This window comes from Martes martes (genome assembly GCF_963455335.1).
Source record: "Martes martes genome assembly, contig: scaffold_298, whole genome shotgun sequence".
In the NCBI taxonomy this organism is placed as follows: domain Eukaryota; kingdom Metazoa; phylum Chordata; class Mammalia; order Carnivora; family Mustelidae; genus Martes; species Martes martes.
The window spans coordinates 38,295-62,729 of NW_027666624.1; the positions used below are offsets into that span (position 1 = coordinate 38,295).

The 24,435-nt window shown below is 38.9% G+C and overlaps 1 protein-coding gene and 1 pseudogene across 2 annotated transcripts; one reads left to right on the forward strand and one right to left on the reverse strand.

Moving 5' to 3' along the window:
* Positions 1–7,359: 7,359 nt before the first annotated feature.
* Positions 7,360–7,801, forward strand: LOC308337888 (large ribosomal subunit protein eL32-like; annotated as a pseudogene). The gene has a single exon. The product of its transcript is annotated as a large ribosomal subunit protein eL32-like (transcript).
* Positions 7,802–13,664: 5,863 nt separating this feature from the next.
* Positions 13,665–19,728, reverse strand: MS4A3 (membrane spanning 4-domains A3; the record flags this gene model as incomplete). Its single annotated transcript, XM_080831429.1, has 5 exons — positions 13,665–13,784; positions 15,016–15,174; positions 16,489–16,545; positions 18,799–18,933; positions 19,582–19,728. 5 exons carry the CDS (start codon positions 19,726–19,728, stop codon positions 13,665–13,667), a joined length of 618 nt encoding a protein of 205 aa, XP_080687555.1.
* Positions 19,729–24,435: the final 4,707 nt, after the last annotated feature.

The window sequence follows — 24,435 nt, forward strand, 5'->3', positions numbered from 1 at the left end:
GAAACTGAGACCTATCTTCTGGCCCCCCCACTTGCTTCATACCCTGGTTTCACCAGCATGTTCTTCTACCCCTCTGGAGATGCTTACCCAATCCTGTCCCCACATCTGAGTCCTTAGAACATGCAGTGTTGTCGTTCGTGATTGTGAACATTGAAGCATATGCCAATATGACTTTTTTTTTTGGTGGAGGCAAAGATGAGGTTTATCAAGATGAGGTTTAATTATGCCTCCGTCTGAAAGAAAAAGATAATAGAGAGATCATTTCCTGCACGGCAGGGTGTGTGTAACATCCTGGCAGAACATTTGCACATGCTTTCCATGAGCATTTTTTTTTCTCAGTACACACTGGACTTACTCTTCCAAACTCAGAAGAGATGTCCTTTCAGATCCCACCTCAACAATTGTATTCTCCAACTGAATGCTCAATTTACTTAAAATAAATACGCACCAATTTTCATTTTACAAGTGGGAAGATGATATTCCTCATATTTTCTGATACTTCCAAAGGAATCATTACAGCTTTGTTCTCTCTGTCTCTCTCTCTCTCTGTGTCCTTTTGTCTCTCTCTTTAAGAGGCCCAGAAAGGCCGAAATGGACACCAAACACCAAGGTTCCATGGGAAGTTGGGTTATAAAAAGGAAGGAAATAAGAAAACATTGTTCAGAACGCAGAACTGGTGGCTCTAAAAGCGAAAGCCTTTGTCTCTTCATTTACATGACTTAAGAAATGCAAAGAGAAAGATTTACACAGACAACCCAGGTGCTTAAAATCTCTTCAAACCTTTCCTGAAATTGGAGCTGGAGCCGATCCGCCTGCCATTGCTGCTTCTGGGCCACTCAACTGCCAAGGTCCTGTACGTGTCTGTTCTCTATCTGCTCCCACCCCTTCTAGCTCCCAAAATGGCAATTTCACAGGGAAAATTATGTGTATAATATATATGTTCTCTTGTGACCAAAAACTTCTGCTTAGTGTGAGGTTGTGGCAATTTCTCATTGGCTGCAAGCAGTGGTTAGTGCATGGTTGCAGGAACTGGGAGAGATCTTTAGTCTTTTTCTTAAAAGCAGGAGATAAAATTCTTGAGTGAAAATACCCTCCCTCGCTAAGTTCATCATCTTCCTTCTTCCTGCGGCAATGCCCGCTGGGGGAATGGTATGTGTGCAAGAGCGCCCCCTGTAGGGCTCCCTAGTTCCATTTCGATTCACTCGTGAGCGGGGTAGAACACACTCCAGTTACATGCTGAGAAAGAGTATCTGGGAGATAGAGTTTTTGTGGTTTTGCTGGCCTGAACATTTTCTTTTTACACCCCCCGCCCCCGTATTTGATTGAATTCTAGAGAAGTATGGCATTCGAACTGGAAAATATTCTTTTACTCAGAATCATTCACTCTCTTTTCTGCTAGCATCTAGAGTTCATTTTGGCAATTTCAATGTAATTTTACCATTATTTACAAAATTACAAATATTTGTATGTGTCATGTATTTTCTCTCTAGACGTCTTTATAATTTCTCTTAATCCATAAAAGTAAAAATACATGATGTTTAGATTTAATGTAAATTTTATGCATTAATTCTACTGGATAGTCAGTAGCATTTTCAAACTAGAGACCCACCCGTGTACTATGTTCTAAAAAAATTGTCCATGTATTCTTTATGATAACTTCCTCATATAAAAAAAAAACTTATTAGGACCTCTTACTAGGGAGATGGCAGACATCCAAAATTTGTCTCCATTTTCATGTCCTTCTCATACACGGAATATACTCATTCCAGCCCAATGCCCCTAACTCATTCCAGCATCAGCCCAAAGTCTAAATCCTAAGTTTTATCTAAGTATCACCTGCATCAGATATGGGTGAGACAGTTCATCCAGAGGGGAATGCTTGTATAGATGCCTCAAATTCGTCTTTAACCATTAACCAAAATTGTGACTATTTATGTAACCCTTTGTCTGGTTGGGGTTTGATTTTAAACATTTCACTCCATTTATTATTGTTCCATGAAAATAGGGACAAAATGATTCCACAAGTTGCAATTTTATCTCTGAATTTTTAACAGAAGGACAAAGCACGTGGTAGAAACTCAATATTGAAGGAGTGAATGAATGAATGGATGAAACATTCATTAGGGAGGGAGGGGAACATTTCACCCTTTACTCTTAGTTCTTTGGGCTGGTCTAATAATTAAAGTGAATTATGGGAGAAAAATTAATTTTGTTATCTACTATGTGGAATCCACACAAACACATGAGATTCCAAAGGCAAATAAAACTGGGCATGTATGTCAACCTAAACTAAGGAGAAGGGGTAAGTGTCTGGGACTTCAAAGGGAAGGGAAGCAATTCACAGGAAGATGATAGAGAGAAAATGTTTGGTAAGCAGGTATTTGTTGGGACATGCAGAAACAATGGAGCATAGGAATTTTAACAGACTTTGCTAGGTCTCTCCCCGCCTCCTGCACCTGGTTCACATCATACTGTAGTTTTTTATTATGGTAGCTCTCCTTCCAGAGGATGTTCTCTATTGAAATTCTTTTAGGCAGTTAGCAGAAAGGTCAAAGTTTCTTCTGGGTCTTTTGGGCCTTGGTTTTTTTCAGCTCAAAACCATCTGCATACCAAAATGGCACATCATGGCCCAATACCCTCTGGACCCCTATAATTCCCACTATTCTAAACCCAATAGTGAACTGCTGCCCTGACCCCAGCCTACCCAAAATAAAACCCAGGCTTAACTAAAGGAATTTTGCAAGACACAGTGGAGAAAAGATGAGCAGAAGTACTTTCCAACCTATAGAAAAATCATTTAAAATTTTTGAGTTTTGGGGTGCTTGGTTAAGTATCTGCCCTTGGTTCAGGTCATGATCCCAGGACCCTGGGATCAACCCCCTTGTTGGGAGCCTGCTTCTCCCTCTCACCCCTGCTCATGCTCTCTCTCTCTCTCTCAAATAAATAAAATCTTTTCCTGAGCTGAGGTTTTATTATTGCAAAGCTGTGCTACTTTCTCGATCACAGGGCTTCTGTGGCATGACAGGAGGAAAGCCTGAGTCAGGCAGAGCCTAACTAAGGACCATATAAATGATCTTACAGCAAGTCAAAGATGGAATGTGACTTCTTGCAAGAGAATAATTCCCCCATATCCTTTATTTTCCCTCAAAGTTATAAAGAATGAGGGAAAGGAAAGGAAAGAGGAAAGGGAATGGAAAGGAAGGAAGAGGAAAAAAGAAAAAAGTCAACCAGGATAACTATGGAACCCAGGATGTAATGCAGATTGTGAAAAATGAATTAAACCTTATTAGAAACACATGGAAACCTCACTGGAAGAGGAGGGAATTAAATGAAGCTGACCTAAGTAGCTGACAAACAGCTTCTCTGACTGGAGACCACAGACGAAAGATAAAGGGAGCTGTACATCAGTGCTGTACTCGTGTTGGTAAATTTAGTATTACACAATACCGGTGAGCGATTCTGAAACTACTTTACAAGTATGCTAACGTTAAACAAACACACAAATAAATGTTGGATAATCATTGCCAGATTTCCTACATGTTATAAACAAGGTTTATATATAAACAGGTTATTAACAAGCAGGGCAGGGCTGCTGCTAGAATGAGCCCTGTGGGGCTCGATTTGAGTAGAAGAGATGAGAATGAACTCATGTATCCTTTAACATATGTGCAGATAACAGGTACAGCAATAAATATAAACGTGTGCACACGGATTAGTGTTTTATGTATATTTCTTCACTTTGTCTACTGAGGGGGTCTAAAACAGTGACTTTCGTAGCAATAAGCATAGCTAACCCATATTAGGTTTTTTAAAATATAATTTCCCTCCAAAAAGAAACCAGGTCTCCCTATAGAAATGGAAATTCTATGTCGGCAACAGGGAAATGAACCTGGAGTATCTTCTGGTTCTGGAAAACAGCAAAGTGCTAAAAAAGAAAGGGAACATTGGGAGCATGTCAAAACTACACAGAAGTCAGCTCAGCTCTCAACAGCAAAAACTGGAACAATTGGGCCAATTTAAAAAATATGTGTCATAACCCAAAGAGTAATATAAATATGCATGAGTCCAGATGGATATAAGTAAATGATTTTATTTCTTTTAATGAAGAAAGAAATGAGAGAAAAGGGACAAATATCCTTTGCAGAATTCAAATATAAGTGAAGAAGAAATGAGGGATATAGAAAATCACCTTTTGAATGACACAGAAGTAATTGCTGCAAGAAAATTCTATATGTGAATGATAAAATTAGTGAGTGAAACTTTAAGGAGAAATAGGATATTTACATGGCCTCAAAATGTCTTTTTTAAAATATTTATTACAATGGTGGTTTTAACAAATGCCTGCTTTTGTTTTAATAGTCCTTTCCCCAGGAGGTGGAGCTCATTTCTCTTCCCCTTGAATGTAAACTAGACATTAATTCACTTCTAATGAATGGAGGATGGAAGAGAAAAAATAGCAACTTTTCAGTGAAGACATCTAAAAGATGTTGGGGAGGAAAAATTTTATTCTTCCCTTCAAAACTTCCTTCAGCTGGTCCAAGAATTAAATTGGCATGAGACAGATTAACCGGAGAAAATCAAATTTAATTTCATGTGTATGAGAGTTCCACATATATGAGAGGCACAAAACAAAAAAGGTAAAATGAAGTCTATAAGCCATCCTGAGTTAGGGAATATGAAGGGATCTGGGCCTTCAAAGATGGGGAGGGAAAATCACAGGTCAATAAGAAGAAAGGTACATGTTTGGTAACTGGATGTTTGTCCTGCCACACAGATGGGTCACTCATATAAAATTTATCTTTGGTGGAGTACCTGGGTAGCTCAGTTGGTTGACCGTGTGACTCTTGATTTCAGCTCTGGTCATCATCTCAGGGTCATAAGATGGAGCCCCATGTCAGGCTCCACACTCAGTGGGGAGTCTGCTTGAGATTCCCTCTTTCCATCTCTTTCTGTCCTTCCCCCTGCTTGTGCATCCTCTCTCTCTCTTTTTCAAATAAATAGATAAATCTTTTTAAAAAATTTTGTCTCTGGCAATAACTCTTATTCTGGGAAAGATCTCCAATTTAGATTCCCCTAGGTGGTTAAGGGAGGGAAAAGTTTCTCTTGAGCCCACAGAGTCTTGATTGCCGTCAGCTCAAAACAGTCTACAAATTAGAGAGGCACATCTCAGGGAGACTTTAACCAAGTAATCACGGTTTCTACCTTAACCAAGTAATCATGGTTTACTACACCAATGACACCATGTTGATATCATGAGTATACTGGGTGTCCTTACATGACGTGATGCGAAAGGTACTTCAACTGTATGAAAGTCTTCCTCCAAAACCATAAATCTATTTGAATCATGGCATAATATTATCACACTGAGAAGACATTCTACAAAATACCAGAACAGTGCTTTTCAAAAATGTCAAAGACATGAAAAACAAGGATAGTCTGAGAAAGTGTCTCAGATGAGAAAAGACTAGGGATATATATTGATCTTTAAAAAAGAAAGAAATTTGCCCCCATTTGTAGATGTAAATATAATAAAAGATGAGCAAGATCTTGAAAGGAAAAATCCTATAAAGAGAACAACTAAAAACCATAAAACATCAGTGAAAGAAATTGAAGATGACACCAATAAATACAAATATATTCCATGTTCATGGATTAGAAGAATTGATACTGTTAAATGTCCATACTACCCAAAAATAATTGTGTTGTGCAACTAAAACAATGTGTTATTTTTGTAACAACAACAAAGTCTCTGAAATAGGAGGCTCTGGGTGGGTGCATGAATGTATGTGAACTTCAGTATGGCAAATAAGAAGATATTCAACCAAAATATTCTAGAATTATTAGCTTTCCAAAAGGAGAATGATGATAATGATGGTGATGATGATGATGATGTCACTATAGAAAAAGTAAATTATGGATACGTTAAAAATCTTAATATAAAAAGAAAACCTCCAAGGACTTGAGGTAAAGAAGGGTTTCTTGTCCAAAACACAAAATGCATAAATCATGATGAAAAGTGAGTAAATAAAACTACAACAATTCAGGGTAGAAGCAAAACAAGAGGTAACAGAAACACCAAAATAAAACAAAACAAAATCAGAATGGGAGAAGATATTTGCAACAAATGTTTAACAATAAAAACAGAATGTATGTATTCATGAAACTTCTAATTCCAGATATGGGTTAAATTTCAGATGTGGGTAGGTTAGGGTTTGATTTCTGTTTTCTGAAATTCTCTTACAGTGCCTTCAGCTAAGTACTGAGGTTGGTTTTCGCTATGGCCACTACAGCTACTAATTCTAGCTGTAGCTTAGTTCACAAATATGATGAAAGGGAAGGTCATATTTTACATTCATAAAAAAGCCTCTAACTTAATGTTGATGGTTCCACACATGAATCAAGCCCTGGTTAAGGGACATTTCATGGACTGATACAATCAGGAATGGAAGTGTTCTTATGGGTTCAGATTTACTGTGGTGAGCCCTGCAGTCTCCACCAAAATCTCAAGGTTTCCATCAAGCCAGGGATAGCTAAAATGGCTGCCAGATAGGCAATCCCAATGTCCACTATAGGATGTCAATATGTTTTGATCAAAATTTGTTAGTAGATATCTTTGGAAAAATACAAAAAAAAATGATTTGTTTAATTATAACATATTAGAGGAGAAAAGTAGAAATAATGAAAAATAATAATACAAATGTTACTATAAATCACTTTTTTTCTGGAGAAGTCTATAGGCACATACCATTTGCTTTGTGTACCGTATCAGACTCCTAATCAACCTCTTCTTCATGAACTCCTTGCAATACACTCTACATTGCAACCAAAAGGATATCTCTAAATTTCAAGCAAGTGTATGCCCTGTCCATATTTTCCCAGTGGTGTGCTGTAAATTTCAACAACTGGCTTTCCAGAGTTGGAGGGTGGGAGTGGGAACGTGACTTGTGGCTTACCAGTCTCTGAGGTATAAATACTACCACCACAGCCAATTTCAAGCCACCCTGAAAATTTAAAATCAGTTCTCACAAGTCTATATAACCCAGCTCCACACCACTACATACAATTTTCAATTGCTTCTGAAGACTCATAGAGTTGTCTGTCTTATGATCTCCTGTGATGTGTGTACTTTCCCTCTCTCTCTAAAGTTTTATCTTGCCATCTGCCCCTCACACATCATAGATACACTAAACTCTTTTGTTAGTTCCCTGAATATCCCCAATTCTCCCCAGCTTAAAGACTTTTGCATGCATCCCCCTTTGTCATGCCAACCCTAGTCATCTTAAAGAGCTCAGTTTAGAAGTCTTCTAAGAGGTCCCCTCTCTTCCTGGGTGCTGCCTGCGGAGGTGGCAGCCATCTGTTACTGGGCATCATGGCTGCCCTCAGACCTTTGGTGAAGCCCAAGATCATTAAAAAGAGGACCAAGAAGTTCATCCAGCACCAGTCAGACCGATATGTCAAAATTAAGCGCAACTGGTGGAAGCCGAGAGGCATTAACAATAGAGTGCGCAGAAGATTCAGGGCCAGATCTTGATGCCCAACATTGGTTACGGGAGCAACAAGAAGACAAAGCACATGTTGCCCAGTGACATCAGGAAGTTCCTAGTGCACAACGTCAAGGAGCTTGAAGTGCTGCTGATGTGCAACAAATCTCACTGTGCAGAGATTGCTCACAGCATCTCCTCCAAGAACCACAAAGCTATTGTGGAAAGAGCGGCCCAGCTGGCAACCAGTCACCAATCCCAATGCCAGACTACCACATACTGGGTCACAAATCAGGACTCAACCGATACCAAAAGACTGAGATTATTCCCTGCATATTCTCAGATCACAATGCTTTGAAACTGGAGCTCAATCACAAGGAAAAGTTTGGAAGGAACTCAAACACCTGGAAGCTAAAGACCACCTTGCTTGAGAATGCTTGGATCAACCAGGAGATCAAAGAAGAACTTAAACAATTCATGGAAACCAATGAGAATAAAGACACTTTGGTCCAAAACCTATGGGATACAGCAAAGGTGGTCCTAAGGGGGAAATACATAGCCATCCAAGCCTCCCTCAAAAAAATTGAAAAATCCAGAATACACCAGCTGTCTCTACACCTTAAAGAACTGGAGAATCAACAACAAATCAAACCAACTCCACACGTAAGAAGGGAAATAATCAAGATTAGAGCAAAGATCAATGAGGTAGAAACCAGAGATACAGTAGAACATATCAATGAAACTAGAAGCTGGTTTTTTGAAAGAATCAATAAGATCAATAAACCATTGGCCACACTAATCCAAAAGAAAAGAGAGAAAGCCCAAATTAATAAAATTATGAATGAAAAGGGGGAGATCACAACTAACACCAAGGAAGTAGAAACAATCATCAGAAGTTATAATCAACAGTTATACGCCAATAAGCTAAGCAAGCTAGATGAAATGGATGCATTCCTGGAAAACTATAAACTCCCAAAAATGAACCAGGAAGAAATTGACAACCTGAATAGACTGATATCTAGTAACGAGATTGAAGCAGAGATCAAAAACCTCCCAAAAAACAAGAGCCCAGGACCTGACAGATTCCCTGGGGAATTCTACCAACCTTTCAAAGAAGAAATAACACCTATTCTCCTGAAGCTGTTTCAAAAAATTGAAGCAGAAGAAAAACTTCCAGACTCTTTTTATGAAGCCGGTGTTACCCTGATGCCTAAACCAGGCAAAGACCACACCAAAAAGGAGAATTTCAGACCAATATCCCTGATGAATATGGATGCTAAGATTCTCAACAAGATCCTAGCAAACAGGATCCAACAGCACACTAAAAAGATTATCCACCATGACCAGGTGAGATTCATCCCTGGGTTACGAGGATGGTTCAACATTCACAAATCAATCAATGTGATAGAACAAATCAATAAAAGAAGAGAGAAGAACCACATGGTCCTTTCAATTGATGCAGAAAAAGCATTTGAGAAAATCCAGCATCCGTTCCTGATTAAAACGCTTCAAAGTATTGGGATAGAGGGAACATTCCTGAACTTCATCAAATCTATCTATGAAAGACCCACAGCAAATATCATCCTCAATGGGAAAAAGCTCGCAGCCTTCCCGTTGAGATCAGGAACATGACAAGGATGCCCACTCTCACCACTCTTTTTCAACATAGTATTAGAAGCCCTAGCAACAGCAATCAGACAACAAAGAGAAAAGGTATCCAAATTGGCAATGAAGAAGTCAAACTCTCTCTCTTCGCAGATGACATGATTCTTTATATGGAAAACCCAAAAGACTCCACCCCCAAACTACTAGAACTCATGCAGCAATTCAGTAACGTGGCAGGATACAAAGGCAATGTACAGAAATCAGTGGCTTTCTTATACACTAACAATGAAAATACAGAAAGGGTAATTAGAGAATTGATTCCATTGACTATAGCACCAAGAACCATAAGATACCTGGAAATAAACCTAACCAAAGAGGTAAAGGATCTGTACTCGAGGAACTACAGAACACTCATGAAAGAAATTGAAGAAGACACAAAAAGATAGAAGACCATTCCATGCTCTTGGATCAGAAGAATAAACATTGTCAAAATGTCTATACTGCCTAGAGCAATCTATGCTTTTAATGCTATTCCGATCAAAATTCCACTGGTATTTTTCAAAGAGCTGGAGCAAACAATCCTAAAATTTGTATGGAATCAGAAGAGACCCCGAATTGCTAAGGAAATGTTGAAAAACAAAAATAAAACTGTCAGCATCACATTACCTGATTTCAAGCTTTACGACAAAGTTGTGATCACCAAGACAGCATAGTACTGGCAGAAAAACAGACACATAGACCAGTGGAACAGAGTAGAGAGCCCAGATATGGACCCTCAACTCTATGGTCAAATAATCTTCAACAAAGCAGGAAAAAATATACAGTGGAAAAAAGACAGTCTCTTTAATAAATGGTGCTGGGAAAATTGGACAGCTATATGTAGAAGAATGAAACTCAACCATTCTCTTACACCATACACAAAGATAAACTTGAAATGGATAAAAGAACTCAACGTGAGACAGGAATCCATCAGAATCCTAGAGGAGAACATAGGCAGTAACCTCTACGATATCAGCCACAGTAAATTCTTTCAAAATATGTCTCCAAAGGCAAAGGAAACAAAAGTGAAAATGAACTTTTGGGACTTCATCAAGATCAAAAGCTTCTGCACAGCAAAGGAAACAGTCAACAAAGCAGAGAAGCAACCCACAGAATGGGAGAAGATATTTGCAAATGACAGTACAGACAAAGGGCTGATATCCAGGATCTATAAAGAACTTCTCAAACTCAACACACACAAAACAGATAATCATGTCAAAAAATGGGCAGAAGACATGAACAGACACTTCTCCAATGAAGACATACAAATGGCTAACAGACACATGAAAAAATGTTCATCATCACGAGCCATTAGGGAGATTCAAATTAAAACCACATTGAGATACCACCTTACACCAGTTAGAATGGCCAAAATTAGCAAGACAGGAAACAACGTGTGTTGGAGAGGATGTGGAGAAAGGGGAACCCTCTTACACTGTTGGTGGGAATGCAAGTTGGTGCAGGCACTTTGGAGAACAGTGTGGAGATTCCTCAAGAAATTAAAAATAGAGCTTTCCTATGACCCTGCCATTCCAATACTGGGTCTTTACTCCAAAGATACAGATGTAGTAAAAAGAAGGGCCATCTGTACCCCAATGTTTATAGCAGCAATGGCCACGGACGCCAAACTGTGGAAAGAACCAAGATGCCCTTCAACAGACGAATGGATAGGGAAGATGTGGTCCATATACACTATGGAGTATTGTGCCTCCATCAGAAAGGATGAATACCCAACTTTTGTAGCAACATGGACAGGATTGGAAGAGATTATGCTGAGTGAAATAAGTCAAGCAGAGAGACTCAATTATCATATGGTTTCACTTATTTGTGGAGCATAACAAATAACATGGAGGACATGGGGAGATGGAGAGGAGAAGGGAGTTGAGGGACATTGGAAGGGGAGGTGAACCATGAGAGACTATGGACTCTGAAAAACAACCTGAGGGTTTTGAAGGGGCAGGGGGTGGGAGGTTGGGGGAGCCAGGTGGTGGGTATTAAGGAGGGCACGTATTGCATGGAGCACTGGGTGTGGTGCAAAAACAATGAATACTGTTATGCCGAAAAGAAATTAAAAAAAAAAAAAACTGTTTAACAGAAAAAAAAAAGAAGTCTTCTAAGAAAAAAATGTTATCCCCTCTTGCCTGAGTTAGAAACTCTTCCTACATCTTCCCAGATTCCTATACTCTACCTATCATAGCCCTTATCACTCCATGTTGTAATCACACATTTCCATAGGTCTATATCTCTTACTATGAGCAACTTGAGAGCAAAAACTATCCGTCATTCTCTATTATACATTAAACTTCTACCACAGCACATGCACATAGTTGACACTCTCTAGATATTGTTGAATGGATTAAAAAACAGATTAGAATATATATATATATATACACATACATATATATGTATATATGTAAAATGAGTGTGTATGTGTGTGCATGCTCTGGACTGGCAACGATTAGTAGAGAAGAGTGTGAAAGAATTTTTGCATATATGGTAAACAAGGAGCTAAGAGTAGCCTATGGGTATGAACTTACAGACACTATGAATGACATAGTTTAGTATCAAGAGAAGGGAATTCATTTATAAATGTGAAACATAAGCACTTCAGCAGTAGATAAATCAGGAATCACATATATCAGAAGGAGGTTTAACATCAAAATGCCACCTGGAAAAGATAACCATTAATATCCCTAGGGGATGGGAGGAGCCACAACAGAAGTGAGGGTTTCTGCCATCTTCCCTGCACATCTGACCACCATCCCACCTCAACCTTAGCAGCTGCAGCAGCACCAATAACAACACCAGCATTATTTAGTACTTGTAGGTCTATTTTGTCTCATAACAACTGATAAGGTCATTGATATTTTTTTTAAGATTTTATTTTATTTATGTATGTATTTATTTAGAGAGAGAGAGAGCAAGCAGTGGGAGGGGCAAAGGGAAAGGGAGTGAAAGAACCTCAAGCAGACTCTGAGCTGAGCATGGAGCCCAATATGGGATTCGATCCCAGGACCCTGAGATCTTGACCTGAGCTGAAATCAAGAGTAGGTTTCTTAACCGAATGAGCCACCCTGGTACCTGGGGGTCATTGATATTATCACATGTCTTTTATAGATGAGGAGAAACAGATCAGGGAGATTAAGTAAGTTGCTCAAATTCACACAGGTAATAAGTGACAGTTATCAAAATTCAAAGCCAGATCTGTGAGATTCCAAAGCCTTATTTTTTACTTCTCTGTTTTGCAGTTTTTCACCATCCTTTGAAGAACAAATGTTGATACTGCTCTCGAAATCCCCAGTCTACATCATCCTTTATGTATCAGGGCATATTGGAATCTCAGCAGCTGACTGAAATAAAATCTCTGAGGCTTGGCCCTCCCCACCTCAAATGTAGTAAGAATGTATCTTGAAGATAATGATGGATTTTTATTTGAGTTTTTACAATGCTGATGTCAGCGAAAGTCAGGAAGTGTTTTTCTGCAATGAAAAAAAAATATGACTCATTTTCTTTTTCAGTGGGTGGTTGGGAGTTGGGTTTAGAGAAAACACATAAAACGGGAATTTTTCTACTTGCCTTCTTTAAACGTTACTAGGCAGTGGAATAGGTAGGTAAGAAGAAAGACACTGATTTTGTGAACAGTTTTGGAGCAGTGATCACAAAACCAAGTTACAAAACCAAGAATGTCTAAAGAAGTATATTTTTCCTTCCATATCCAAACATACTAATGGGGTTTATAATTGGAACAGAAGAAAACTGAGTCAAATATTCAAGCTTCTCATGATTGGTGCCCTAAAAGAGCATGATTGCGTTTTGCAGGCTCCCATCCTCCCAAGTTCTTGGATGAAGCTCTGACTCACTGGAGATTTAAGCTTGAATTTCCTTGCTCTCAGACTTATTTTCATCAGGAGGCATTCCTGCTTATACAGAATTGGAAGGAGTGGAAATCACCTGGAAAATAAAATATCAATGTCCAAGAATAGGATCATCACCTCCCTCTCCTTCCAACCCTTCCTTAATCATCATGATCATCGCCAATAACACATGATTGCTGATTATTACTGTGCTGAAGTTTTATGTACATGATCCTCACAACAAACATCAGAGGAGCATGAAATGTTTTCATCTTATACTTGAGTTACTTAAAATCTGGAAAGAATTCATAATTTTTTCCTGGCTATACAACTAAAAACTGATAAGTTATGAGTAAATAATTAAACTTAATTATATCTGAATAAAAATGTACTAAATGTTATTATAATATGTATTATTTTGTACTAATTGTATTATTATTGATATTTTAATTTATTGATTATTATACTAATTATATTACTATAACATGATACTATGATTTTATACATGTATTGAATATTATAATAAGTACACTGTTTCTTCATTTTTCCAGCCTTTATTCCATCCCACATATTCACACCATCTCTAACTCCAGGAACCCCACAAATCGTTACTGCATAATTGTGTCTTTCCAATTCTGGGACTCAGTGAGAACCTCAAACCCTAGCAGTCCATGTGAATTATTAGCTATGGAAACAAACCCACCTCAGTCGAATTACATGTGCTTTCTACACACCACATGGCTGAGACAGAGATGCTTAGGCACAATTCCAGCAAGGTAAGGATCAGCATTAGGGACATCAGGCCCTAGGGGATATGATGTCTCATATCAAACCCAGCACAAACATTCAGAGGGAAAAAAGTGTCATCAGGAAACCAAATATAACATCTCCTGCCCTTAAAACAAAGTGAACCACAGTTAGGTTTAAGACACAGACATACACTAACACTCTACAAAAGACAATTTGCCAACCTAAAAACATGGAAATACTTTCCCTAGAGAGAGATACATCGCATTTATCAACACCCGTGAGGTAGTCATGGGTAAAGAAACTGTAGAAGCGAAATGCTGATACTCTCACTAACATCTACTGATTTGAATCATAGCAAACTAGGCAGACAAGTAGGCAGTTAAGGAAAATAGACAAAAATGACCCCTCCACCATTTCATTAATGGAGTTTCACTAGCAGTTTTATGCATTTACACCATCGCTAGCAACCAAACACTAAATGGAAATACTAAACACAAAATCACTAGACTAGCAATTCCCCTAATATTACTGAGGCAGCTTGAAGAAGCAAATATAAAATTGCTCCAGAAGGAAAATACTATGAAATCCACAGGAATAAAAAATCAGACCAATATAAATATAAACTTATATAATTAAAAATACAACTTGGGAAAAAATGATGCACAAACTTCTATGCCAGCACACAGGAGTTAGTCAGTAAAAATAGATCATAAAATAGGTCATCATGGAGAAAATAGGTAAATTTGAAGGAAAATCTTAATTCTAATTGGACCTCAGAAGGAGAATTTCTAACACAAACAATAAAGTCATTTGAAAATGTTCTTAAGGAACTTCCCTCTAAAAGAAAGACAACCGCCAAAATTCAGAAGTCAGTCTTGATTTGAAAATCCCAAACTACACAGAACACTGCAAATCTCCCAAGTCAGTTTTATTAAGGAAGATGTGAAATAATTTTTTTTTCAATTTAACTGCTCTGGAGAGTGTAATAGTAGTAGTAATCAATATTAATAGTATAACACAATGTGCATGGTCTCAACAGTTCATCAGATATTAACTTGTTTAATTCTTACACCAACTCTGTAAGAACGATACTATTATCATCCTCTTTTGAAAGATGAGCAAATTGAGGCACAGAAAGATTGTCTAATGTGACCTTCATTACAGAGCTAATACGTGGCCAAGCCCAGATTCAAATCAAGGTTACATGATACCTGATACATTATTCTTCTGTACATTTTGGGTTGTTTGAAATATTTTATAATTAAACATAATTTTGGAAAACATACATTTGAAAAGATGCCCACGTAAATGCATAAGTCCTGTGACTGTGAAGATTCACAGTTCTTGAAAGACTGCTTATTAACTGCTAAATTCACTGAGAGAAAAACAAACCCAACTAGAGCCACAGTAGCGCTGGCAATATTCATTCCAAAAGTGTTTTGCACCTAAAAAAAAGAATAGGAATTTTCATTTAATATAGGAAGCACATCCTTCCTTCTTTTGGTGGTGGTTCATTTAAATAAATATCAATTTAAGGTTCTTTACACACCCAGAATCATCTTAGATGCTGGGCACACATCTCAGAACAAAGATCCATACCCTCATGGAGCTTACATTCTAGCAGCAAAGACAAAGAAAACAATTAAGCATACAAATTGGTAAACTATGTGGTATTTTTGAAAGGGAATAAATATTACAGCTAATGGAGCAGAGAGAGGAGGACCTGGACATCCGGAAAGAAGCGGAAGTGGTGGTGTTAATAGGAATGCGGCCTAGGAAGACACAGTGAGGAGCCCGATACAGGACTGGATCCTGGAACTCCAGGATCATGACCCAAGCCAAAGGCAGTTGCTTAACCAACTAAGCCACCCAGGTGCTCAGAAGTCTTCAGTAATCTCAAGGAGAATGGTTATGGAGTTGGGATAGAGAAGAAAATAAAGCCTTTTGGAATGAGTTTAATTGAAACTGTGTATATTTTTTCTATTTAGAGCAGTAACTGGATGCTTATAGGCTGATTAAAAAGATCTAGCAGAAAGACATTTGGAGTGGTGCACTTGGATGGAAAAAAAAAAAAAGAACCGAATCTAGTATTCAAGGAGGGATACCCACTTTGAAGAAAATCATAGAGAGGTCACCTGCTGTAAGAGGTTAGAATGAGAAGAGAAATGGTACAGATCTGGTCCACAAAGTGGATATTAGAGTGGGGGTCTGAACGTTCTTCTCCAATGGCTTGCGTTTCTCGGAATAGGAAGCAAGGTCATCAACAGAGAATAAAGGTGAGAGAAAAGGGATTGGTGTTCGAGGTGGCCATCCAGGTAGGGGGCAGAGAATGAGCTAGAGAAGCTGTGTAGCTGGGCAGGTGATTTAGAGAGAACATATAATAGGGGCATAGTAAGTGTTTAATCAATCACTGAAGGAATAGAACTTTTTGCTTTCAGTTGTGGAATCAGTGGTAGAAAGTTGACGCTCTAAGTAATTAGAATTCGTCAAGTTTCACAACACACAAAAATCAAGAAGCCTTTTTCTGAGCTTCAGATTCATCAACTATTAAAGGTAACTATCCCAATAATCACTCGAATCTCTATGACTTTCTGATAATTTACCATCTGAGTGTCTTAAGAAAAGAGAATTAATTTTCTTGTTTATTACATGAGACTCAGTGTCTCAGTTGGATTCACCAACCTCTACTCTCCTGCTATTAATAGATAATTTATTTCAAGTCCTATGATCATAGGAAGACAAGAAGAACTGCCACTTACCAGCACTCTTGTGGGTTTTCTCCCAGATGCAACAGATAAGGATCCTGAAACAATGAACTGCTTGAACACAGGAAACAAAGCAGATTAGAGAACACTAAATCTCAACTATTTTTTCTTAGTACTCTTTGGATTAGTAGCTATTTAGCAATGGTTGTACAAAGATTCTTTTTTAAATTAACATTCTACCACATGGAATTATACTTGATGTTGTACATTTTATAGCAATGAAATTTTAAATTCATTAAAGTTTTGAGCAAATATATGTTATCATTATGTTTTATGTCTGGCTTTTTATAGATTACATGAGTGTGCATACTTTAAAAATATAATAAATACATATGTTTAATGTAACATAATTTATATTTATAGTAAATGTAGATAACATTTATTTATATGCACATTCATATGTAACATTATTCTCACGTTCTTACCCAGGCTTCAGATAAGGGCTTGATTCATTGGATTAGATGTTCTTTTTTTTTTTAAAGATTTTATTTATTTATTTGACAGAGAAAGAGATCACAAGTAAGCAGAGAGGCAGGCAGAGAGAGGAGGAAGCGGGCTCCCCGCTGAGCAGAGAGCCCGATGCGGGGCTCGATCCCAGGACCCTGGGATCATGACCTGAGCCAAAGACAGGCCTTAAACCACTGAGCCACCCAGGCACCCCTGGATTAGATATTCTTAAAGAACTGCAAATCTGTCTATATTGAAATGTCCACTAATTTTTTAAATGTTTATTTTTGATAAGCTATTGTTTTCATGACTCTAATTTGATAAATTGAATTCTCTACAAGTTCATGGTTTTCTTAAAACTTCATTCTGTTTTATATCTCATAAATCTTACAACCCTTTATCAAACCACTCCCAGGGTTTGAAGGCAAACTTGCCAAAATCATGGAGAGCTAATGCTTGCTACATAAATTTAATTCTTGAATTCTGACTGAACATGAAGGAACGGGTTTTGAATTCCACTTCAAATAAGAAAGTGGTTATCACAAGAAACTCCAGGCTCACTAGAGCCTCATGGTCAAGAGCATATGCTCTGTGTCTTGATGCCATCTTAACTTGTATTCATTCTGTATCCTGAGGCAAACTGTCACACCCCTCTTTGCCGCTGGTGATACAGAACCAGAGAAAAGCTTCTGGCAATGGGAATCCAACAGTCCGATTTGAATCTTAGTCTTGAGGATGCCTTAAAAGAGTGAAGTCTAGTTCCCTGACCACTTTTTTTCAACAAACTGACCTCAGCTTTCTGAGAAAAGAATATTCTTTTCCAGTTGAATAATTGAAACTCTCCATTATTCTCTTCTCTACAATATGGAAATTTCCCATTTAGATAGGATTCATGATGCAGAGAAAATGTGTACTCCTGATTTTCTGGAAAAAAGTCCAGATTCTAACTAGGTCATCTAAATGATCATATTAACTACCTAAACATTTCAGAAACGTTAAATCCAAATTACATGTGTTGGACTGTATCCAGAAACTGAAAATAATCTTTTGTCAGAACATGAGATCTGATTTGGGTCAAGAAATTTTGGCCAGATGATGAGCAATTTTGTTTTACAGGACATCTGAAGGTCAATGATTTTGAAAAAAAAAAAAAAGTATGAATAAATCAGAACCCAAAATTTGCTATAAATTTTTTCTTCTTCATTTGCCAATTACACATTTTATTTACTATTTTCAGCTACCCCTTCCCATCTTTGATATGTCATGGTAGCACTTTTGTTTGAGACCAAACACATATAAATTCTCAAAGTTCTAACACCAGAATCTACAAACAAAACAAGCCCTACCTAATTAACAAATACTTCCTACTAATCACCTTGAAAAAAAATAAACCATCAGGTAGGTGATAGTCAAATAACAAAACTAAATAAATAAATTTTAAGATCACCTAGGACCAAAGCCTATTTTATTGATTACATTTTGACCTAGATAGGGGAAATCAATCTTCTGATTTCCAGACTGTGATCAGCAGGCAAATCTCTTATGTCTCAATGTCTCTTGGCTACACAAGACAATTCACCAATACTCAGTTTTCATTTGATTTTCTTAGTATCCATAATACCTGGATTTAATAAATGAATACATTAACTTCATGTTTGGGACTTAAGTTGTACTCAGAAAATATGATTTCTCTTAATCAGAAAGGCACTTTGTTTTTAAAACATGTGTAAAGATTACAAATCAAACCCATAGCAGGCAATCTTCAAATCACCTAAGAATGACACTATAATAATCCAACACATTTCTAGCAGTGATATCTATGCAGTGATCTCTGGTCAAGGAAATACGAATACTCACAAATATAGGGCCCCACAGTGGATAGGCTGTGTAGAAGATAAAGAAAAACAGACTGAAGAAATGGAATATGTTTCTTAAGGAACCTAGAAAAACACCTAGAACCAGAATAATTGCTCCACTCAGGATCTGGACGGCCTGTAAGAAGCAGGGGGAAAAAGGCATAATGGTCATATACTAATGTACATGGAGAAGAGACCATTTTAATTTCCTTCAGAAAGCAGGTATCATTGCTTGAAATGATTATAAAGTCAACTAATTTAACTGGGATAAGGCTTACGGTCAGAAGTTTTCATCCCGTGCTATCGCCACCGATCCCAGGGGCAGCCCTTCATTTCCACCTCTCCCCCTGCTCCTGTTTATTCTCACAAACCCCTTCCACAAAGTGGCAAAAGAGTAGAGGCAACATGGCGGACCTCATAGATAAGGTCATTCATCTTCCTAGCATACTTTAGGGCCATAATATGATGGGGAAGGCACCCAGACATTAAACAACAGTTCATTAAGCCTTTCCTCAACCCAATTTTTAAATTTAAGATATGGAGTATGAGTTCATAAGAACTCAGCCTCCTGATGTGCTGCTCAGATTGGAGTCCATTCTCCAATGTTGATAGGATGTTTCCTACTCCCCAAGTCTAAAGTAGGTCCTGGTCTTTTCTTTAAAAAGTGCATTATTGACTCAGTGATGAATAACTTAAATTCCTCCTGATGGAAATAAACAAGGTTTTCCATATGATATGTATTTTCTTCCATCTGAAACCTTTTTTTAAACTAAGGTTGACATACCCCAAAGGCTTGTAGTTTCTCCTTCAGGTGATTGTGCAATTCATCAATGGGCTGGTAGACAGAGTTATTTATCACCTCTGGTTCCGCCTGGCTCCCACCTGCTGAGGCTATCCCAGGTTCTTCATTACCAACTCCTTGGGAGGCCATCTGGGGTTATTGATGGCTGTCACAAAAAAGAAGTCCAAAGGATTGACATTTTCCCCTTTACTGTTAGCTAAAAATTTTTGAGCGCAACAGAAATGTTTGATTTAAAATGACTTCAAATGGCGCAACAATTTACATCGTTGAGTTTCATTTTGTCTTGGAGTAGTAATCATTAGACTATTGCAGTAAGTCTGGGTGTCTCATTTAACCTTCAAACAGTGAAGAGTGATTCCCTTCTCTCTTTTATATACAGGTATACATTATTACATAGGCCCCTCTCTCTGCAAATCTGTCCTAGACAACCAGACAGATGGCTTCACTGAGTGGTGAACTCTTAGGTGAGGTAGCTGCCTTTGGTCATATTCCTATAACAACAATAGGTATAATTTATTTAATTTATTGAGTACTAACTGCTACATGCCAAACGTGGTCTAGCTCCTGCGAACGTGTGAACATATTTAATGCTCCTGACAGTCTATGTTGGAATATTATTCCCACTTTAAAGATGAGAAAATGGAGGCATAGAGAGGTTAAACCACATACCCAAACTTACACCTTTCATAAATGAATTCAGCTCTACTAGAGACATTCTACTTTAAGGTCCAACATTTTTTAAAAATCATTATGCTGCATAGTACTATAGGGGAAGACAGCCTTCGGGCAGCCATATAGCTGTGGATAGTTTACTCACCATGGAAGAGCCAAGTCGAAGTCTGAATTTGGCCATTTACTAGTTGAGTGATCTAGGAATGGGAACCTCAGTGTTCACATATGTAAATGGAAATAATTTTAATTTCATATTAACTTTATAAGGGGCAACTTTGATAAGGTATGAAGTCCCTAACCTAACAAACAGTTGCTAAATGTTGACTTTAACTTACACTCTGCCTTTTGTCAAAAGGACTTAAAATTTTATATATAAAGATCACCAAACAACCACCACAATCATTGCAACTGAAAAATACATTATCACTAAAATATACACAGTATGTTCAATCTTGGACAGTATAACTTCATAGTATAAAAACTGATAGGGGTGCCTGGGTGGCTCAGTGGGTTAAAGCCTCTGCCTTCAGCTCAGGTCATGATCCCAGAGTCCTGGGATCAAGCCCTGCATCCGGCTCTCTGCTCAGAGAGGAGTCTGTTTCTCCCTCTCCCCTCTGCCTGCCGCTCTCCCTGCTTGTGCTGTCTTTCTCTTTTTCAAAAAATAAATAAAATCTTTAAAAATAATAAAATAAAATTTCTCCATTGGGAAAAGTGTATGTGTGTACATATTTAAAGAATTTATTTTTTTAAGTGATCTCTACACCCAGAGTAGGGCTCGAACTCACAACCCAAAGATGAAGAGTCACATGCTCCACTGACTGAGTCAACCAGACACCCTGGGAAATATGCATATATTTTAGATAAGATATCTACTGCTTTAAAATGTATGTAATGTGGGGAGCAGCGCTCCTTCATGATCAGAAGCTGCTTGCCTGTTACTCCAGCTTCATGCCTCCCCCTCCCTATCTCATAGCTCCATACAGCCATGGTTTCTTTCTTTTAATTCCCCAAGCATCAAGCTCTCAAAAGTCTCAAACCCTCCTTCTCAGTATTATTCCTCCCTTCTTGAACACATTGTCCCTCAGGGTCCACCTAGATAATGTCTGGTCTTTTTCCAGACTGACCCTTTGCCCACATCCACACTTTTCATGCAGGAAGCCCTCTTCAGTCCTGCCCAAGTCTGGAGGAAGCTCCCTGTTATTAAGAATGTCTTCTGCTTCCCTTTTTATACTACTTACCCTTCTAAGCCTCCAGTGACTGGAAGCTCAGCTGTATCTGCTATCTTCCCAACATAAGAAGTCAGTGCCTATGTCTGTGTCTGTCACACGCTGGACACTCAGGGAATACATGCTTAACAAATAAATAAATTTTTGGTCCAACTCAATGGAGCCATGCTGTACCAAAAATCTGTTTTCAAGGATTGGAGCCTCTCCTACGGAAAAACTCGAGTACTTCTAGAGGGGGGGAAATCGAGTCTAACCACATCATTTAATTTGATTTTTTTGAATAATTATAATTACCAGGGAGAATTTTCAGCCTTTAGGCAAAATAAATTATGTTGAATAATTTGCTCAATTTAGCTTTTTTTTTTTTTTTTTTAATGAGAGAAGTGTAGATTTCCTGAGAACCCCAGTTAAGTTCACCCAACTGGCTTTTACTCTGTGTCAGGCATTGTTCTAAGTGTTTTACTCATTCAACCCATTTATCCTTCACATATCCACATGAATAAGCACTACTCTTGTGATCCTTTCCATTTTACAGGCAGGGAAGAGTTATGTCACTTCCCAAAAAACACACAGCCAACAACTGAGGAGATAGGAATCAGAACCTGTTAATCCGGCTCTAGGGTGTCATTATGATGCCTCCGAGCTTATGCAGAAACCCACTTGCTAAATCCCAGGCTTCAAGTGTGTCCAGACCATCCCATTCCTAGAGCTGGCAGCCAAACTTAGAGGCAGCCCCTTGGATTTAATACATCTCAGGGGTGTGTGTGTGCATGCCTGTGTGTGTGCGTGCACATGGGTATGCATGTCAATGCCCGTGTCTTCCCAAAGAAATAACTATATAATTATATCTAACATTTTGGCACCAAGGAGCAATCAAATTCTAAAGGGAAGCCATGCTCTTAGCTGAAATTCCAAATCTCTACATAGCAACCATACAGGAAACTCTGCAGACACCCTCATGGCCCACTGGGGGGCACCCGAGCAGATAATTAAAAAGGAGGCTTTCTCTGAAGAGGGAATCTATAGGGTTTACCTTGGAGACTTCAGGCCTTGGAAGACGTCTTTCCTCTGAAGCCAAGTAGGAGACACTCGATAATGATGGCTAGAGTGTCTTTTCTGGAAAACCGCAGTCTCTTCTGACTCTGACTTAACGTACCTTTGCCTTGTGCAACAGTGTAGAGGAGTCAGTGAAAACGTGCTGGCTGGAGAGCGTGCTAAGACCACTCTGAGTTCTCTGTGCTTCCTGAAGGCTTACCGTTGATTAGGAAACTGACAGCAGGACTAACTGTCTTCTGGCTTTGAGACATTGCCCAATGCATTGTTGGAACAAGAAATAAGCAGGACATACAGGGAGATGGGTGGGAAAGCACTGAGGGATGGGCATCAAAGAATTATGTCGAAAAACAAAGAACAAAGTCAGTAAGAGCAGTGTCTAGATGAGGGAGAGTGGTCCCATGCCTCACATTCAGGTCTTACAGGCTTCGAAAGGCTAGTTAAGTTGCCAACATTATAGGTACAAAAAGTATACAAACTGTAGTTTAAATACATTGAATGATCGCCGTGGAGGGGTCATCACTCTAAATGTTTTACATGCATTGATCCACCTCCTCCTATGCTAACTCCAGACCAAGGAACAACTGTTAGCCCAATCTCATAGAAAAGAAGACTATCGCAGGGAAATGTTAACCAGCTTTCCTAACATCAGCCTGTACCTGGCCAGGCTGTGTGCAAACTTCTGGCTCTGGGTACCGTGAGGTGAGAGCGGTGCCTGTTACCCCCAGTGCGATTTTAATAACACCTCCCTTCATTTTCAGAGGTGTCCCAGCTTAGAAGATGAATTATTGTGAAAATTAATAAAAAGAAAACTGGTTTAAAATGGTGTTTGGAAAGGGGCACCTGGGTGGCTCCATTGGTCAAGCCTCTGCCTTCAGCTCGGGTCATGATCTCAGGGTCCTGGGATGGAGCCCCAGTTCAGGCTCCCTGCTCAGTGGGAATCCTGCTTCTCCCTGTCCCTCTTCTTTTTATCCCTGCTTGTGCTCACTCTCTCATGCTCTCTCCCTCAAATAAAGAAACAAACAAACAAATCTTTAAAATAAAATGGTGTTGGGAGGTCAAAGCAGGGAGCTCTCACACCCTACCACTTCTCAGGGATTGTAGATCCCACAAGAAGAGACCTACCTTCTCAAGCTACTTTGCCTACTTTACTACCCAGTGGGAGGAAGAAAGGTGCATCCCTAACAGCAGCCCAGCCAACGAGAGACAGTCACAACTCAGCCAATGAGGAGGCCCTATATTTGGAACTCCCTCTTTAGTCCAATGGACTTCGTGTTTATGGCAGCTCTCCCCAGCTCCCCCCACCTTCCTCTATAAAAGAGCAGTCCTCCCTCTGTTGGTCTGACTTGGCTGTGCTTTGTTGTAGTTTGCTTTTCTCAAGTTGTAATTCTCTACCATTCCCAAATAAACCCCTTTCTGCTAGTAAAATGACTGGCAGTTTCATTTTTAAGCTTACCATGACATAATCATCCTCAATAGATAAGCGTCCTTAAGTAGGTGATGGAACCATCAGAGCCAAGAGACAGTAAGGAAATAAGTAACATGAAGATTCGCACTGCCGTCTTTAGGACAGTCACAGGGCAGGGCTGGTGAGGAAAGGCTGGAAAGGGAAGTCTGTGAGGAAGAGGAGAATGTTCCTAACAAATTGGGAGAGGTTCTAGTTCTAGAAACTGGAGGAGAAGTGGGAACTTGGTCACAGAAAAGAGAAAGAGAGGGACGGAGATGATGACCCAAGGAGAGCTCTGGGAGACTGTGAGCTTGGGCACTGGATAGAAAGTGAGCAAAGGTCCCACAACCAGTAACAATATGCAGGAGCTCTGTGACCATGGCTGGCACCTGAGCCTGGGACAGATGCTGGGGAGCAAGGGTTGACAGAGAAATTCTA